The sequence below is a fragment of the Equus przewalskii genome, chromosome 1 (genome assembly GCF_037783145.1).
Source record: "Equus przewalskii isolate Varuska chromosome 1, EquPr2, whole genome shotgun sequence".
NCBI lineage: Eukaryota > Metazoa > Chordata > Mammalia > Perissodactyla > Equidae > Equus > Equus przewalskii.
In genome coordinates, this window is record NC_091831.1 from 9,079,200 (window position 1) to 9,099,630 (window position 20,431).

Genomic DNA, 20,431 nt, shown 5'->3' on the forward strand with positions numbered 1-20,431 from the left:
CGTTCTAATGGGGGAGGCACATACAAGCAAGAAATGTGATAAAATATAACTTTGATAGTTGTTAGAAGGTGATAGGTGCGATGGAGAGAAGAAAGACAAACTCACAGCCAGTAGTGAGGGTCTGGAGGGCCGGCCCTGGCGGGGATGGGTTGGGGCAGGTCATGGTTAAAGGTGATCATGGTCGGCTTCATAGAGGAGGTGATACTTGGGCTAAGTTGGCTTGAAGGGGATCAGCAGGGGGTCACGTAGCTGTGGGGAGAGCGTTCGGGGCAGTGGGAGGTCCTGCCGTGACAGCGTGCCTGGCGCTACCAGGGTGCAGTGGGAGGCTGGTGTGGCTGGAGCAGCGCGAGCATGGTGGGGTGGGTGGGGGCAATGCAGGCCTGGAGGTCACCCTGGAAGGACTTTGGCTTGTACTCCTGAGTCCGTTGGGGAGCCCTGGAAAGTTTTTGGGCACAGAAATGACATGCTCTGAATAACAGGTGAAAAGAAGCAACCCGGTTGCTGGGTTGACCTAGGGGAGCGAGTGTTAGGCGGCAGCTGCTGCACCCCAGACGAGGAGGGTGCTGGCTCCGGCTGAGACGGGTGTGGGCGAGGTGGGGAGAAGCGGTGGGATTTTGGGTATTTGAAAGTAGGGTTTTCCGATGAGGAGCTGGGTAAGGTTTGGATGAGGGCTGCAAGAGATAAAAAGAGGAGTCAAGGATGCTGCCCATGTTTTCTGGCCTGCAACTCTGATCATCTAATTGGGAAACGAAATTTTTAAAAAATCTTGCTAGCGAATGCACATTTACAACCTATACTCAATACTCAGAAGGAGAGCGCCCTGTGTATTAGTTTCCTGGGGCTTCCGTAACAAAGTATCACAAACCAGGCTGCTTCAAACAGCAGGAATTGGGGGCCGGCCCTGTGGCCTTGTGGTTAAGTTTGCTCACTCAGCTTCGGCGGCCCGGGGTTCACCGGTTCAGATCCTGAGTGCGGACCTACATGCCACTCGTCAGGCCAGGCCGTGGCGGCGTCCCACATAGAAGAACTAGACTGACCTACAACTAGAATATACAGCTATGTACTGGGGCTTTGGGGAGGAAAAAAAAGAGGGAGATTGGCAACAGATGTTAGCTCAGGGCCAATCTTCCTCGCCAAAAAAAACATACTTTGAAAAAACCCCAGGAATTTATTCTCTCACAATGCTGGAGGCTAGAAGTCTGAAATAAAAGTGTTCGTGGGGCTGTGCTCCCTCCAAGCCTCTAGGAAAGGATCCCTCAGTGCCTCTTCCAGCCTCCGGTACCCAGGCATTCCATGGTGTTCTTTGGCTTATAGTGCATCACTCTGGTGTCTGCCTCTGTGGTCGCATGGCAGTCTCCCTGCATGCCTTTACATCCTCTTCCCTCCGTGTGTGTCTGTCTCTGTGTCCAAATTTCCCCTTCTTATAAGGACATCAGTCATCAGATTTAGGGCCCACACTGCTCCAGTCTGACCTCACCTTCACTTAACTAGTTTTATCTACAATGACCCTAGTCCCAAATAAGGTCACATTCTGAGGTTCCAGGAGTTAGGCTTGAACATATCTTTCTAGAGGACATAATTAGAAGTTAGGAGTTTATCAGACAATAGGTTGGCAGAGGCGGGAGAGGGGAATTCTAGGTTGACGGAAACAGTGTGTGCAAAGGCCCTGTGGTGGCAGGGAACATGACATATTTGGGGGACTGAAGCAAAGCAAGTGTGGCTAGAGACATGTTTTGGTTATGGAGCAATAATGTGGCCATTAAACATAAGAAAAAGTCCTCTCTATTATTGTTATCAAGTAATATAAACTAAAACCACAATGAGATGTGACACACAGACACCAGAATGCCTTTAAAATAAAGGACAATATCAAGTGTGGGCAAAGATGTGGAGCAGTAGAAACTTTTATTCAGTGTTCGGAATGTAAAACAGCACAGCCACTTTGGAAATCTGTTTGGGGTATCTACTAAAGCTCAACATTCTCATACCTGTTGACCTAACAAATTCACTCCTATGTCTAAAAGAAATGCATTCCTATGGGCACAGCGACACGTGCAGGTAGGTTCACAGCATCATTGTTCACGATAAACCAAAGCGATGACAATTCACATGTCCATCAGCAGGACAATGGTTAAGTTACTTGCAGATGCACACAATGGAATAAGGTGATAGTTACTAAATTAACCACTAAAACAGAGAGACAGACCTTTAAAATTTTCAGAGGAAATATACACTTAAAGCAAAGAAAACGGGTCAGTAGTTAAAGATAAAACAGAAATAAAAGAAGCAATAAAAATAGAATATCCCAGAAGAGTTGATGACTCATTCAGACGAAGCACGTCTCTCAATGGGCTAAATGGACCAGATTCACTTGTGAATAGAGGAAAACTTAGCTTGTGTCATAGAGCGAATTCAGTCACAGGTCTCAGCAGATGGGAGCCGAAAAGTGGGTCATGCCTGTTCCCCAACAGCTGCCCTCTCCCGAGTGCACATACGGTCCTTTACGGACGACCGTGTGCCCATCGCCACAGGCCCCTCAGGTAGATTCTGTTTCTATGCTTATTTTACAGACAAACTGACCTAATCGGAGGTATTTAAATAATGACCCAGGACTTGAACTTTGCCCACACGGGACTCCAAAGGCTATTTATTTCGTGCTGCACTGCCTCTCTGGTGCGTGGGAGCACTCTCTCTTTTTGTGGATCGCTGATAGGTGAAGAGATAATTGTTTACTTTGAGCATCAAACTACTTATTCCATAGATATACAATAATAGTGACCAAAGCGTTTTCCAGATTTTAGTTGAGTTGAATTAGAATATTGATGTGAAAAATCTTTACTATCTTTTTCAATTAGTATATTTCTTTCCCTATCTTCTCTTTTTTATTGAAGTATGATTGACACCCAATATCCTATTAGTTTCAAGTGTACGTCATGTATTACGAAATGATCACGTAATATGCATTATGAAATGATCACTGTAATAAGTCTAGTTATCATCTGTCACCATACAAAGTTAATACAATATTATTCACTATGTTCCCTATGCTGCACATTGCTTATTTATCTTATAACTGGAAGTTTGTGCCTCTTAATCCCCTTCACTTGTTTCTCCCACCTCCACCCCTCCCTGCTCTAGTAACTGCCAGTTTGTTTCCTGTATCTGAGTCTCTTTCTGTTTTGTTTTGTGTGTTTGTTTTGTTTTTTAGATTCCACATATAAGTGCAATCATACAGGACTTGTCTTTCTCTGTCTGACTTATGTCACTCAGCGTAATACCCCCTAGGTCCATCCATGTTTTTGCAAATGGCAAGATTTCATTCTTTTTTATGGCCAAGTAATATTCCACTGTGTACATATACCACGTCTTCTTTATCCATTCATCTATTGATGGACACTTAGGTTGCTTCTATATCTTGGCTATTGTAAATAATGCTGCAATGAACGTAGGGGTGCATATATCTCTTCAAATTAGTGTTTTCGTTTTCTTTGGATAAATACCCAGAGGTAGAATTGCTAGATCATATGATAGTTCTATTTTTAATTTTTTGAGGAACTTCCATACTGTTTTCCATAGTGGCTGCACCAATTTACATTCCCACTAACAGTGTACAAGGGTTCCCTTTTCCCCACATCCTTGCCACACTTATTTTTTCTCTCTTTAATAGCCATTCTGATGGGTGTGAGACAGTGTGTGACACTGTGGTTCTGATTTGCATTTCTCTGATGATTAATGATGTTGGGCATCTTTTCATGTGCCTATCTTTTCTTTTTTTAAAAACAATTAATAAATGGTTTATGGTGTATTTAATAGATTTTATTTATTTATTTATTTATTTATTTAAAGATTTTATTTTTCCCTTTTTCTCCCCAAAGCCCCCCGGTACATAGTTGTGTATTCTTCGTTGTGGGTTCTTCTAGTTGTGGCATGTGGGACGCTGCCTCAGCGTGGTCTGACGAGCAGTGCCATGTCCGCGCCCAGGATCCGAACCAACGAAACACTGGGCCGCCTGCAGCGGAACGCGCGAACTTAACCACTTGGCCACGGGGCCAGCCCCTAATAGATTTTATTTTTAAATGTCTTTAATTTCAAACTCTAGATGTTTTTTAGTTTCCTTGGCCAATGCAAGGAAGTATTTTATAAAATTGGTTTTTGGTTTTAAGAATGGCTTCAAAAGCAATGAATGTTTCTTTTTTCACTTTGTTGATGATTAAAGTCTGAACTGGGACAAGACACTGATAATTTGAGAAGGCTCAGCTGATTTGCATGTGGGCAGTTTTATGGGTTTATGAAAGGTGTATCACAGAGGTTTATCGAAGGAGATAGACCACATTAAGGTCCTTTTATGGCAGATTAGTTACTTAACTATATTAATCCGGTGTCATGTCTAACATTTTTAGATAACCACCCCTCCAAAGGGGGTGACATGTTGGTAAGCTAAAAAGTTTCAGCCGCCGCTTCTAAGGTTTTTGTCTCAAAAATATTTTTAAAAACTGTCACTTCATTCTGTTTCTATCCAAATGGCCCTGGGCTGTCTGCAGAGTGGCAGCTGTAAGTCAACTATCCTGGAATCGCTAAATAGTTACATGCACTTGGAGATAACTTTTTAATTTGCTTCCAGATGTTTCTGTATAGAGGCAGGCCATGATTATGAATTATGTATAATGCAGATCAGTAACTTCACAACAGTAGAGTGATTTTGAAACTCACTGTTTTCTACGTGTTTGGGCTTCGCCATAAGGCAAGGCACTTTGCATAAAGCCTAGCACATAGGAGGTGCTCTATAGACACCTGGAAAATGAAAGAATAAACCAAGTAGGCTTTACATCACTCACTCTCTATATCTTTCCTTTTTGAAATATGTATTAGTCAGTTTTATAAGCAAGTTGTTAAAGAATTCAGAGTGTTAAATGGATTATAACAACAACAGCAAAATGGTCCCCTGTCAATTCAATCCACATTCCACCCCACCCCTGACTGCCATCGATGCTGTGAATGAAGCAGCTACTTTCAACTCTTTTTACTTGTTTCTTTGGGAATTTAAATCTTTATTTCTAAATAATATGCACATGCTGATATGTATTGATTTATAAATTGTTGACTTTAACTTTTGAATTCTTACTATGGAAGATGAGAATTTCCGCTCATCTTTTTACCCATTTACCCCTCTTTAATCCTTCCAATAAAAATTGTATGTCAAATTTTGGGTAAGTCTACATTCAAGGTTTTTATTATTATGACAATGTAAATATTGCTTACTACTGAGCCGGGAAATATTGTAGTTTTGAGCCAAGAAATATGCATTTGATATCATTTCTTGACAACTTTTTGTTTTCCTAGGTCTGCTTGTATTTTAGAAATCATCTCCCCATACCCTGCAATACGTCTGAGTCTTTGAAATACCTTTCTGTGTACAGTCATACATTGCTTAACAACCAGGATACGTTCTAAGAAATGTTCCGTTAGGTGATTTCATCATTGTATGAATCTCATAGAGTGCACTTACACAAACCCAGATGGTATAGCCCACTACACACCTGGGCTCTATGGTACTAATCTTCTGGGACCGCTGTTGTATGTGCGGTCTGTTGTTGACTGAAACACTGTGACGTGGTGCGTGACTGTAATTTTCTGTAAGGTCAAACCTGTTCAAAGGCTTTCAGTCTCACTTTTGTTTTTTTGTTTCTGCAGACATGGAGCCCTTTGACCTGTTGTAGGCTGAATGGGTTGCTTTCTGGGTCTTCTACATAGCTACTCTCTCGGGACTTCCTGCTGCCATTCTGAGAATTCTCTCCTATGTTGGAGCCCTTCATTTCTGGACCTGATATCTTCATCTTTGTGGTGTTCTGGCTTATTTTTGTGGAGCATATCCTCTAGCAGCTTCGTGGAAAGGGTGCATGAGAGAGAAATTCTTTGAGGATCTGTGAATCTAAAAATGTCTTTTTTTTTTTACCATCAGAATTGATTGGTAGTTTGAGTATAAAATTCTAGAATTAAAAATCTTTTCCTCCATCACTTGGAAGGCATCCCCTCCGTTCTTCAGCTTCGGATGTTGCTGTGGAGGATCCTGCTGCCATTCTTACTCCTTTTTCTTTGTTTTTACACATTTGTTTTATTATCTGTTTCCTCGTTGGTAGCTTTTAGAATCTTCTCTTTATTTCTGGTGTTTTGAGGTTCACAATGCTATGCTTTGGTGTGTGTCTTATTTTATTCATCGTACTAGATCTTTAGTGTTTTAGAGACTTAAGCTTTATAGATCTGGGACATTATCTTTTTTTTTTTTGTAATTTCTTCCCCTAAAAATCTTCTGGATTTCTTCCTCTGCTCTTCTTATTTTTCTCTTATTATCTACTGTTAGTGGAATTTTCGCATTCCTAGAGCTCTTTCTTGTTCAATATTTTTTCCTCTAAGAATATCCAATTCTTGTTTCCTATAATATAAGCAAGATCTCTTTCAAGCAATCTTATTATAGCTCCTCTGAGATTTTCTTCTGTTCTCCATGATATGTTTAGTTTGCTTGTTTTGTGTGTTCGCTGTAAGCCTGGCTACATTGTGTTGTAGAGTTGGGTGGAGGAAGGGCGCTGGGGCCCCTCGCTCTTCAGTGTGTGCTGATGTCTCACTGAGTTCCCTCTTTTCATCTGTCACATCACATATGCCTTCCTCTGTGTCTGGGATCCCCAAATCAGGAGCCTCTGTGGTTTTTGTTTTTAGAGAAAAATTTCAGGCCTTCTGTGGAGTGGGGGTGAGGATGTGGGAATCTGATTTTTTAAATACACATTTTGAATCAGTTCCCTGTTTTCAGTCCTGCTTGCCTCTCACCTTCCGCAATACCTGAGAACCTACCTCTGAGCGGCTTCAGGTTCTGTGGCTGTCTCCTCGCTGGTGTGCCGCTGGGAAGTCTGCGTGTTTTTCTCTGACTGAGTCACTCAGATTCTGCCATCCGATTCCTGTCCTCTTATATTGTAGTTTGGGGATTATAAATGTGTCCTAGCTTTATCAGAGATCCAGGTTGTATTTCTTGTTTTCTTTGTTTGGGGAGAATTTTTGAGAGAAGAACATGGTAAAACCAATATACTAACTCCATCATCTCGAAACAGAAAAATCTTCTTTAATTGATCTTAAATGAATAGTATTAGGTTTTCTCTTTGTTATGGATTTAATAATTACCACATTTATCTTAAGCAAAATAGTCTGATAGACGCATTGGTGGTTTTCTTTGCAATAAATGATGCATACAACTTAATTGCCTTGAGAAAATCACATTAATTCTCAATTTATTTGGGGCCATAGTACAAATAATCATTCCATGGTAGTGGCGTTTTCAAGACTAGCATATACTTTAAAGAATCAAACCTTTTATTTCAACAACTTCTGATTGAAATTTCTCCAAAATTTATCAAGTATTTTATTGCATTATTAAGCAGCAAGGGATCAATGTACCCTTTTCTTGGTTCACAGAGATGTTGTATGAATATAATTTATTGCACTGTAGTGTAATTTGGTGACATCTCTGGGGCTGGTACCTCCTTTTTTACTGAATTCTCCCAGGCACTTGCTCTATAAATTCATAATCAGTTTTGCAGAGGTGGCTGTCATTTCCACCATGAGTCAGCTTCAGGAAGGACTCTCCAGTCCCTTGACACCCTACCACATTTAACTGACTGTCTTGTGTGCTCAGAAAGAACTGAGATTAGCAGCAGAAGCAAAATATCCAGGCTGGCGAAACTAGGCCCCTAAAATTTACTTCCAAATCCCCATCAGTAGACTTTGGTTCAATGGCATGAGGATAGCTCCTCCAAGCTTCCGTGATCCTATAATGGTAAGACCCTGGGCTGTGTGGCAGCTCCGTTCTTGTGGGCCTGGCGCATGACCAGGCACTCTCAGCCTTGGCACAACTGACATTTTGGGTCAAGTAATTCTTTGTGGTGGCTGCTGTGCTGTGCATTGTAGAATGTTTAGCAACATCCCTGGCCTCTATCTGTTAGTTGCCACTGGCACACACCTCCTCCAGTGTGACAGACAAAAATGATTCCCTGAGGGGCAACATGCTGTTGAGAACTTTAGACTCATGGGTCTCCTCTTTTTTCAGATTTTGTAACTCTATTCTGGATATTTGAATTGTAGAAAATTTGACAGCTATTACCTGGAATAATATTGTGATTTTCTAGAATTTTTTAAAATTTGAAATAATTTGTAAAGCACCCATATTTCATAATTTGCCAAATATTCATTGTTTTAAATATACTGATAGCTAACATTTATTGAGTGCTTATTTCTTTTTGAACCCACGCTATGTACCAGGCCCTGTTAGAAACACAATCAACACCCTATGGGAGAAATGATCATTGTCCTCCTTTTAATGCATGGGAAACTGAGGCACAGAGCCCTTAGGCAAATTGCCTGGGTTTATAGAATGTATAAGTGGCAGAGCCGGGATTCACACTCAAGCACGGGGATGTCAGTGCACGAGCTCTTAACCAGCGTTTGGTGCAGTGGTGGATTTTAAGATGCCAAGACTAAGGCCTAAGCGCAGTGTGTGGACTTCAGTCTGTCTGTCCATTCTGAGCTCCAGGAGGGCAGGGCTGCACACGTTTTCTGCCTTCACTTGCTTCTTGCCTGGGCCATACTTGGCACATACAGAGGCCTGGTGAAGGTTAGTTTTAATAAGTGGATGGAACTATTCTAAACAGCAGTCTCCTGGGTTGTTTACAAGAAAAGAGGAACCACAACAAAAACGAAGTGCATATTCTAGTTTCTGGAAAGAAATGAGTTGTGATAGTGTAAGTCAGTAATGTGCTGCGGGTCCCTGTCGTGGGGGGACAAGGGCCTTCGATGACGGGAGGGAGTGATTGTGTAATTACAGTCGTCGGGCTGGGACAGTGATCTCCCTGTCGACTGGCAGCGTTGGGAAATAAGAGATCATGCTTAATAGAGTCACCATTACTTTAACAAAATGCGCTGAAGCACAGTGAAGGACCCATCATACACACTTGGAAAATTCAGCCTTTCTTTGATGGTTCTAGAAGGCAGGACCTTGCAGCACCTCGAGGTCCTTATTACAGACACCCTGTATGCCCTCAGACCCTGTGGTGCTGGTTAATTAAGAGCTTGGGTTTCTGGAGAGTGCTGACTCGTAGCTTTCTTGTCCACCCTCATTTGAGATAGCAGTGCTTGTAGAGGACCACGATATGTTAGTATTCTGACATTTGCCCTTAGAGCTCCTTCAAGCTTGTTTCAAGAGTAGATTGGGAATGCACGTATGGTGGTTTGGTCCTGATACAAGGCTATGTTAGCTGGTGCAGTGATGGATAGAGTTTGCTAATGGAACCCTTGGCCAGGTTGTTCCTCTGCTGTAGCTGGACTCTGAGTTTCACATCACCGTTGGCCATTAGAAGTAAGGCTGTCCCAGAATTTGAGCTGAAAACTCCTCAGAGTTAGAGAAGATAGGCTGGCCCATCATTTTTATCTTTCAACTATCATTTAGACTTATTCTCATCTGACCATGTACTTGTGAAATAGCCGTGGAAAAATGAGATTAATGTAGAAAGTGTCTTAGTAAATTAGGAAGCTTCATTTGGTTCAAATGTTCTCCTTTTTCTTCTTTTTTTTTAAAGGTCAGGGAATTCTCTCTTCAAATGGTGATAATATAGGGAACATTCCAGAGCAGAAACTTCACCTACGTTGTAAATTCAGATCAAAAGAATCTTTGGTAGCAATAGCAGCTGATACTCAACACATCAAATGACTTAAATGCTAATAAATAAATATTCACTAGGTGAACTTGCCCTTCAACACCCACCTCAAATATCACCTTTGCCTTGGGGCTTTCTGTCCCTGGTGCCTCCAGATGACATTAGCTGTACTAACCTTAAATGCTCCCCTAACGGTTTGCTCCTATTCCTGAAATAGCACATGCCCCATTGTGTTCTAATTCATCTATTTTCATCTCTTTCTTCTTGCCTGGATGGTGAGGTTCTGAGAGGGAACGATTCACCTTCATATCCCCAGCACCTGGTGTGTGTAGGCTGATACGTAGGAGGGGGTCTGTGTGTGCTGGGTGAATGAGTAATAGCAGAACTCATTAATTTCATCTTTCACACTGGGCAAGAAGAGGACGTATCATATTGAGATATTTCCAACGTGTTAATAATAAGCAACTCCTTTTATGATTTAGAGTAAGGAGTTCAGGGCATAATGATTTTTGTTTTTTTCTCTATCCTCTTCCTCATTCTCTTCTATCCCCTGCTCCCTTCCTCTCTGTCTCATGAAAAAACTTGTCGTAATTTTCTTCGATTCTGGGTCTTTCTGAAGAACATTTCTCTTTCTTTCCAGGCGGGTATTAATGAAAACGACTTTTACGATGGGGCGTGGTGCGCGGGACGGAATGACCTCCATCAGTGGATTGAAGTGGATGCCAGACGTTTGACCAAATTCACTGGTGTCATCACTCAAGGAAGGAACTCGCTCTGGCTGTAAGTGTGGCTGGATCGGTGCTTTTCTAGACTCCGTGCTTTGGGTCTAATGTTCTAGGGTTTGGACAGAGACAGGAAAGTTGCAGAGAGGTATCTGGTGATTGGCAGTAGAGGGGAGAAAATTGGAATGTAGACAGGATTCTGGGCTTGCTGTGACACAAGTCCCACTGGGAAGGTGCATCTCTTGGAACAATGCCCTTTCCTTGTGTGGGAACAGAGAGAGGGATCCACCAGGCAGGTTAGGCTGACAAAGGTGCAGTCAAAACAGTGCAGTTTAGGCAGGGGGCTGCCATCTTGGATCCTTGGTGAGTTATTGGTGCCCTGACTGGTGGACTGAACACCAGAGGTAGGAGCTCTGGACAAGCAGTGAGCAACAGGTGACAGGCCCCAGCCACTGTCCTGGGGTAGAAAGTATGAATCTTCCAGACTCTGGGAAGAAGGGCTGGAAGTCTAGGCAGGTTCCCAAATAAAGGTCGACTAGAGAAGTTGTAGAAGTGGAGAATGAGCCAGTGTGAGGCCTGAGAAGGAGATGGAAACCCATTTCTCAGAACTGAGCTTGGAGTCAAGGCTGGATCAGTAACAAGATGACCTGATAGTCGTCCCAAGAGAGGTGGGCTGCAGCCGATTAAAACTCTCCGTCTCATGGTATGTGCATACGATGGAATGTATTCAGCCTTAGAAAGGAAGGAAGTTCTGATACATGCTTCACCCTGGATGACCCTTGGGGACATTACGCTAAGTGCAATGTCAGACACAAAGGACAAACACTGTTTGAGTCCCCTTACGTGAGGTCCCCAGAGTAGTCAGAGTCATAGAGCAGAAAGCGGAAGGGGGGCTGTCAGGGCCTGGGGAGGGGGAGGGTAGTGTTTAGTGGGTGTGGTTTCAGTTTGGGAGGATGAGAAGTTCTGGGGATGGATGGAGGTGATGGTTGCCCAACAATGTGAATACACTAAATGCCACTGAACTGTACACTTAAAAATGATGCATTTTATGTTATGTATATTTTGCTACAATGAATGAAAAAATATATATGCGAAAACAAAAGAAAACAAAAACTCTCCACCTCTGCCCAGGGCTGGTTGTGGAGACAGAGGCAGGGCTGTATCTGTGGGATTGTCCTGTGGCTCCTGCGGTGTGGACAGCAAGCAGGCAGAGGTTGGGGACTGGGCAAGGCCTAGGAGGGTCTGCAGGGTCTGAGTTGAAACAAGAGATTTCCAAGTTTCTCTAACATCTGTCTACACTGAGAGGCCACGAGCCCAAGTGCCGCACACTGTGACCTTAGGAAACAGACTGTGGACCTAGTCAGCTAAGACCCCTCTGCCCTGCCTCCCCTCCCTGTCCCGATTGTACCGCGCTCTCACATTCCCGTCTTGGCACCTTTCAGTATTTACTGATTGTCTGTGGCAGTCGTGTACAATCTGTCTGTAATTTGTTGATTAGATTAATTTTAATTCCTGGAAAGGTCAACATTAATAAATAAACTGGGATAAGAGAAGGGAACCTGACATCTGCGCTCACATTTAAGTGCCTGTCATTGTCACTGTAAAGGGGACTTTGCTTACATCTTGACAATTATCAGGCAATGACTTATCATCCATTTTCCTCTGAGTACTGTTTTATTGTAAAGACAGTATTATAACGTCTAGCAACATTTTTAAACATTACCCATGATTCCTCTATCCTTAGGCAAACATAATTTTTTACGTCTTTGCAGTCATATTACATATGCAGTTTTGTTATTTTTAACTTAAAAAGGTATCCATAACGTTTTTTGTCCTGTTACTCAGACTTCGTAATGATCATTTTTAATAGCCCATAATTTACTCAGCCGTGCCTCCATCACCATCTCAATTTTCTACTATCACGTATCATATGCAAGAAAGCATTTTCATACTTCTTTCTTCCTGTGAATTATTTCCTTCAAATAAATTTCTGGAGCTGGGGTGACTCGTGCATTTTGACAACACTTGCTTGTGCGTCTGTGCTCTCTTGTGGATCGCGCTGTGTTTGCTTTGCCTCTCAGTAGCACTCACGGGTGTGTTCCTGTAGGCCTGGGGTTGCTCTGTGGCATGCATTTTGCTGTAATCAGAGGCTTATTACCGTGACAATTGTTTTCACTGTTTAGATTCTGAAAGGCAAGTCTTTTGGGAAAAAAAAAGTAGAATTGCTCAAGGAAAATGGAGGCTTGGAAGGAAAGACTGACTTGAGCTTCCCCGTGGGGATGACAGCAGGGGCTCCGCCTCATGCCTGGACGCTCTCTGTCTAAGCACCGCCATTAGAGGCCCGGTAGGGGACTATTATTGGATTAGAAAGAAAGAGCAGGAGGGGAGTAACACTCACATTCCATTTCAGCCAGCAACACAGAGGGTTTGGGGTGAACTAGAAATTGCAGTAGAACGGTGTCTTCCTTTGACTTAAGTCTCGGACAGGAACATCGAAGCGGGAAGGCAAGGGGTAGAATTGCTTTGAAGACTCAGGGTCTTTTTTTTTATGTCTAAATGTATTTCAAGTCAAATTATTCTTCAAGGACAATGAAAAGAAATCTGCTGAGTTTCAGTGTGTCTTACCTCCTGGAATAGGACTGTCTGCTCTAAGGACTGAAGGGGAAATGGGACAAGGATACATTTTGGTATCTGAGCCCTTTCTCCCAGAAACGTGAATAATGCTGGAGGCAGTGGGATCTGTTCCAGTATGACCAGAAGACATGTCAGCAAGAGATACCGCCAAATACTGATGGTAGAGAAGACAGTAGCTGTCTGTCTTTCCCTCTCCCCATGACCTCTGTCCCCAAGCTCTTCCTAGTACAGGCATCTGTGGCACCATTTTTAATATACCTATTTATTGGTTTCTGTATTTCTCCCCACTAGTTTGTGAGTACTCGCTGATAGAGGCAATGCCTTGGTGGCCTGTGTCCCCAGGACCTTGCCCAGTACCAAGCATCCACTAGATGCTCCATCAATGATTCTGTAATGAATGAATATTGTTAGGAAGTAACAAATTGACAAAGGTTCATTCACACCAAATGGGATCGAGTTAATTAATCTATGAGTGTAAATGACCGAGAGCAGGCTTATACTATAAGGGGGCGTGCATGGAGAGAGAAGGTGAGAAGTGACAAGGATTTCTAGAGATGGACGGTAAAACAGTGTGGCTTTGAAATCACATCATCGCTCTTGGCTCTTGCTGGTGATGAGATTTCTCTTCTCTGAACCTCATTTTGTCCTTCTCTAAAACGGGATAACTATTCTCTATCTCACAAAGATGTGGTGGGGGTTAAAGGAAATGGTTATCATGTTTTAAAATTACCCCGCATATATTAAGTGCTCAATAAATGGTGGTTCTGTCCTCTGCACCTCTTTGGATTTATTTAAAACAGTGGTTCTCAAGCTTTATTTTTGGCCACAGATTCTTCCTTCCAATGAAATCTTTCTTGGAAACATTTAGAAAATACAGACAGGTGAGGCTGCTCTGTGTGACTTTGGGAGTTGAAGGGGAGCATTGCCAGCCTGGTCCCCCACCCCCTCCCAGGAGCACCCCTGGAGGAAGGGTTCATTCCAGGCATCACTGTGTAACAATGGTACTCGTCAGCTCGAGGGCGTCCCGTGCGGGTTACAGTCCTGCCGACTCCTCCACATGCCCATTGCTGCTTCCTGAATCCCACGGGCAGGCAGGCAGATATGGAATTCAAACGGAGACAAGCAGTGGCAGAGTTGGAATTAGAGTTTGATTTCTATAGTTAAATGTGCAGAACATACCCTCATCTCAGACTGTTGCATTTTGGTTGGTGATGTTTTAGAAATGGAAAGGAAAGGGGTTGCCGGCCCCTTGGGATTGGCCAAATGGATGTTGCTGTTTATAAATGGCTTCTGTCTGGTTGTTGGAATATAGAAGCACTTGGAAGTACAATATATATTTAAGAATATTCAATACTTTTCATTTATAGGACTTTTATGGTTGGTGTTTGCAAATGAACATCCATAATCTTATTTGTTTCTGACATTCTCTTCATGTGTTTATGGATGCGTTCATCTGTTGTTGAGCACTCTGTATTGAGCACTAGCGACAGACGTGAGCGAGAAGTGACCTGCCTGCAGGGAACTTTCAGTCCGGCGGAAGAACCCAATACTTTAATAGGTCCATCAGCATCAGCAAAGCACCTGTCGATGAGGGATGGAGATAGGTGGGCTGTTATCAAACCTGTGATACAAACGGAAGGGCCGGTACAGCTGGTTGTGAGGCTTAGCCAGGTTAACCATCATGGCCAAGCTGAGGAAAAAAAATCTATGCTTCTAGTTGTAATAATTTTTCAAATAATTTATGCTATTTGAAAGTAATAAAATATAATTGTTTTCATGATTTTGAAAAATTTATTTTTTTCACCAATGTAAATTATCCTTCCCCACAGCATTGCAATTTAGTGAAATGTTAGTATACTCATAAAAGCCAATTTTGTATTTCCCTAATTTCTGAAGGCATATTAGATACATGAGTGATACAGTTATAACTGATGTGATGATTGAAAGTTAATTATTCCCCCTGAGGTGAATAGATGCTCCTAATGACTTGGGCGAAATACAGGCAATTTAAAATAATCAGAGGTTTTAAATTTTAATTGTTTAATAAACAAAACAATTCTCGTTATCTCTTGGGAGTCCATGAATGTGTCCTTCAAGGGAGGCAGCGATTTGATTGCTGAGTGTTGTGAGGTGAGGCCTGGGGAAGGGTCCACTCGGTGGCAGAGTTTTTAAAAAGCAGTTATGCTATTTAGAACAAGACGAATGGAGCTTCTGCTGTGAGCCAGGCTCATGGCCGAGGACAGAAAGGTGGCAGATGAGCCTGAGCCCAGCCCGAAGAGGCTCACTTTCTCTTTGCCAGTGCAGAGTCTTAGCAGAGATGCCGAACGTGGGCTTCCCCCTCGAGAATTCTGATGGTGAAGGAAAGGAGCGGACGAGGTACCAAACCAGAAGGAAGACAAGACCGAGGAAACGCCGATTTCCCCACGTTTTTCCTGGAGACAGCTGTGTCCGTAGTTGAGGACGGTGGCCAATGGGGCAGGTCTCTGCAGGATGTGGGGTGGCGGTGAGGAGTGGAGCTGACACAGGCGGCGGGGCTCACCCTGGAAGGAGGAGGGTTTCCTGGTGCCCTGAGGTGGTGGAGTCGGGGAGTCGGAGCCTTCATGCCGTAGGGTTTATATTCTTGGTGCAGTACGAGGTGGGGTCCTCTGCAGAGCATGCTAGGTTAAGGGTTGGAAACTTAAAGAAAAAGGATAGGGAGATTCTCTGCCCAGTTGCAGAGAGGGTTCGGCTGGCATCCTGGAGCTCATGGGATTGTTAATGGCCCCATCTGGCACCGTGGCACTTTCTCCACCACTCAGGGGGCAGTAGAGTTGATGGCCGTGCAGCTGGAGGAGTCCAGGGGCAAGGGCATCATGGGAGCTGGTAGGACACAGAGCGAGTCCCGAGTGAAGGGTTGTGAGCTTGAGATCTAGGGCTGGTCGGGAAGGAGTCACGCCAGAGGGCTGATTCCCTGGAAGTGAAGGGCAAGTTCAAGGAGTCCCTGGGGGAGATGAGGCTTCACAAGTGATGGGGGCATGGCCCGGGAGGGCAGAGGCCATCTGAGGACTCCACAGGGCAGTAGAGATGATAACTGGGGTCAGGGGGGCGTGAGTGGAGGGTTGGAGAGGAGCAGATGTCTGGGAATCTGGAGGCTGCAGGGTTGGCCCTCAGCGCTGTCCGTGTTGGGAGAATCTCCAAGGCGTGGTGGGCCCCAGCTCTGGAGGAGATGAGGAGGCAGCTGAAGAGATGGAGGGTCTGTGCGGGAAGGAAAATAAGGGTGAGAAGAGGCAGAGGAAATAGAGAAGCTGCTGGAGGGTGTTCATCCAGGGACGGGGGATGGAGATGGAACCTTCCCAACACCTTCCACGCCCAGGGCTCTGCCCCGTGACTGGACCTCTGGTTTCCCCAGTGAGAAGTGTTCACCTGGGTCCTCCGTTTCCTTTCAGCCTTGTCTGGCGTTCTGCTCCCAGAGGATGGATCCTGGCCTTTGCAGTTCTTTCTTTCCCCCCGGGGTGGGTCTGGGCCCCAACACAGAGCAGCCTGCCTGGGGCAGCGGGAAGGGCGGCCAGGGCTGGGCCGGCAGCTCGAGGATGCTCGCAGCCCCTGGAAGCAGAGCTCAAAGGGAGGCGGCTGGTGCTTCATCAGTCATTTCCTCGTCCGCCCGGGGCAGAGCGCCTAGGTTTTCAGAATGTATCATGCTGTGTCTGCCTGCTGATTGGCGCAATGAAATGTTTGGCACCTGTGGGGGGCTGGGGAGACAGAAGTTTCCAAACTCCTCTCTAACCTCTTTGGAAACTGTCAGTTTTTGAACTGCCGAGTTTGGCATGAAGTAGAAGGATTTTAATGAAAACATCTCCAAGTTCAAGTAGAAGGCCAGGCATGCAACCATTTCTTTGTTTTAGGTATGTTTCAACAATGCAGGTGTAGTTATTTAAAATAAAGTTCTCGCTGAGGGCTGTGTGGGCTCATCCTTGGTTTTATGGGTGCCTGTGACTAAGGAATGAATTCTCGGATGGTAAAAGCTGTAATGGAAACAATTCCAGAGCCCCTTCCTGGGGCTGAAGCTTCTCCCTGCTTTCTCCAAGGGTCCTTGTGCCCTGCTCTGACTACCTAGGAAACCCTCCAGATGGTTGCTGGGCGGGGACCTTTCTTTTCATCTGTTTCCTGGTGGAGAGGGCCCCTCTACAGTGGGCCCTTTCCCCTGCTTAGCGCACATAATGCTCCCACGCCTTGACCTACGAGGCCTGATGTGGACTGGCTCCCCCTGGCTGGCTGACCTCATTCCCTCTGCTCATTGTACTCCTAGCCAAGGAGCCCCCTCTTCCTTCCACAGATACAGAAAGCATGCTCCTGCCCCAGGGCCTTTGCACCTACCATTCCCTCTGCCTGAAGGCACAACTCTCTGTGCATTCTGAGGCTTTCTCTGACCACTGAAACCCACTCTCAGTCGCTGTGTCCTCACTTAGCTTTATTTCATTGCCTATTTATTTGTTTGTACTTGCACTGATGTCGCTCCCAGAGCAGGCAGGGCCTGACTTTTGTTTGCCACGGATGCCCAGTGCTAGATCAGTGCCCTGCAGAGGGAAGGTCTCAGTGACCACCTCCCCCACCCCCGCTCCATCATTTGAAACTGTTAGATCACATCCTGTCTCTCCTCTCAGGGACTGGCAAGCCCCCCACCCTAGCCCAGTGTCCACCCAGCACAGGGGGCTCTTTAGTGCGTAAACCCCTAAGAGGAGTGTGCTGCACCCTGTGGGCATATGCTCTCACATTCCTTTGCTGTCCTTCCTTCTCAGATGTCCAGGTCCTCACCTGGAATGGGAGAGCAGACAAGAGCGTAGATTCCAGAGTAAGACTGGGAGGCCAGACTCCCTTGGTGTGTGGCCTTGGCTGTGTTTCTGAGCCTTCCTGGGCCTCAGTTTCTTCATCTGTAAAATGGAGGTAATAATAGTGCCTGGCACGTAGGCTTGTCGTGGGGATGAAATGAGTTAATGCAGGGCAGGCAGTTGAGATGGCCCTTGGCACACAGTGCATGCGCACCCTCTAACAACAGTCAGCATTGCTGCCGTTTTCTTAGGATTCCTTCCCGTCTTTTGTGGAGGGTCCTGCTCACATGCCAGCCCCGCCCCCATCCCTCTTTCTTCTCTCCAGCCAAGCCTCAGCTCTCTCCTCTCTCTGATGGGCCTCGCTCTCTCTGTGTGGTCTTCGAGTCATTAACCAGAGGCAGCCCTGAGTAGGTGGGTGGTCCAGGTGGTCTTCTCACCCTCCCAAGCCTCAGTTTCCTGGTCTGTGAGAAGAAAGGACCACTTGCTCTCTCAGCTTGTTGCGAGTGTTCAATGCTATGCAGAGGGACAGCACTGGCACATTCTGGACACATAGCAGACACTCAGTGAACCGTGGCTGTGGCCTCCTCGCACCCCTCCCCTTCCTCAGAGCCCCCTTCCTCCCAGCCTTCCACGGCTCCAAGCTCCAGGGCCCCCAGCACCCCCAGAGGGCACTCAGGAAAGACTTTAGAACCGAATCAATCACATCGTGGTTAAGATGTCAAGTCTGACATTTTGCGAAAATACTCCTGTGCCACGTCTGTATTTTGTTGGTTACATTTGGCTAGCAGGAAGTTTCTTTCAATAGAAACACGTTGGTTCCCTGCACCAGGGCTGCTGAGCACTTGGCATCTGCTCACATGGTACTCTCGGTGTTCTGTGGGGACGTCCCTGTCCTGTCCCACTCTCTGGACGAGTAGACTCGGGTGCAGAGCCTCGCTAACTTGGTTTCTCTCTCTGCCTCAGAGCGAAGCTACTGTCCTTTCTGCTCCTTCCTCCCTGACTGTCACTCACGGTTTTCTCCTGTGCCTGTGGCCTTGCGCCTGTGAATAGATCTGTGCATGCTTCATCTAAGTGCCTTCTGAGGCACGGGCCAGGGGACATTGCGCGGCTGACCCCAGGCCCGACATTCCCATCAGACACAGCAGGCTTGGTGCCTGGGGCCTCACGACCTTTAGGGGCACATGACAGTGTTTAACTTCTTTTACAATCAGGAGAAAATAAATGAACTTTTAGGTCAAAGAAAACTTTAATATATCATGTTAGTGTATTAGTCTTTATACCAACGCGGTCATAAAATATAACTTTTAGTTTTTTTTGCTGGGAAAGATTTTCCCTGAGCTAACATCCATTACCAATCTTCCTCTCTTTTTCTTTTTTCCTCCCAAAGCCCCATCACATAGTTATATACTCTAGTTGTCAGTCCTTCTGGTTCTTCTATGTGAGCCACCGCCACAGCATGGCTACTGACAGGTGAGTGGTGTGGTTCCACACCTGGGAGCTGAACCCAGGCCGCGGAAGCAGAGCACGCTGAACTTTAACCACTAGGCCATCAGGGCTGGCTCAAAATATGACTTATTAATTTTTTTTTTAATGGAGGAAGGGGCCTGTGGTCGGCAGAATGATGGCCCCCAAAGATGTCCACCTCCTGGTCCCCAGAGCCTGTGAATACGTTAGATTACATGGCAAAAGGAACTCAAGGTTGCAGATGGAGTTAAGGTTGCTCATCAGCTGACGTTAAAATAGATGACTATTGTCCGGATGGGCCCCATGTAATCACAAGTGTCCCTGAGAGTAGAAGAGGGAGGCAGAGAGAGATAAGACATGGCAGTGTGAGAAGGAGTCTCTGAAGACAGAAGAAGGGGCCTAGAACAGGGAATGTGGGTGGCCTCTAGGAGCCGGACAGTGCAAGGAAACAGAGTCTGCCCTGGAGCTTCCAGAAGAACACAGCTCTGCGGACACCTTGATTTCAGGACTTCTGACCTCTGGAGCCTTAAGATAATAAATGTGCACCACTTAAGCCACTGAGCATGCAGTAATTTTACAGCAGCCATGGAAAACTAAGAGTACCCAGAGAGGCAGACGTGCCCAGGGCCCAGATAAGTCCTCCCGAGGCCCAGCTGCCCACCCCTTTGCTCTGTGATGCGAGGTCGTGCTGTGTTAGAGGCCTCCGGCTGTCACAGTGCCTGCCAGGCGGCTCTGTGCCCCACACACATTATAAGTGAACAGAATCGGGCCAACCCTGTCCTCCCCATTCTTTAGAATTCCTCTGAGCCGTTTCTTTGGTTCCTTTCATCCTGGTCTCTCGAGTGGCTCTTTCATATTTGGAGGACTTTAAATACAGACGGGCCCCAGCTTACAAATGGTTTGACTTAACGATTTTTCTATTTCACCATGGTTTGAAAGCGATAGGCGTTCAGTAGAAACCATACTTCGAATTTTGAATTTTGATCTATTCCCAGCTGGTGATACTTGGTCCTCTCTTGTGATGCTGGGCAGCGGCAGCCCATCGGGCCCCCGGTCCCAAGGGTGAACAACTGATGCCCTTATGACCATTCTGGTCCCACACAGCCGTTCTGTT

The 20,431-nt window shown here is 45.4% G+C and overlaps 1 protein-coding gene across 2 annotated transcripts in view; it reads left to right on the forward strand.

Moving 5' to 3' along the window:
• The window catches only part of CPXM2 (carboxypeptidase X, M14 family member 2), a 130,354-nt gene that overhangs the window by 41,579 nt on the left and 68,344 nt on the right, over positions 1-20,431 (forward strand). For both annotated transcript variants that reach the window (XM_008516223.2, XM_070631770.1), the window contains exon 4: positions 10,333-10,472. In XM_008516223.2, the coding sequence (XP_008514445.2) occupies positions 10,333-10,472 (140 nt within the window). The remainder of the gene's footprint in view (positions 1-10,332; positions 10,473-20,431) is intronic.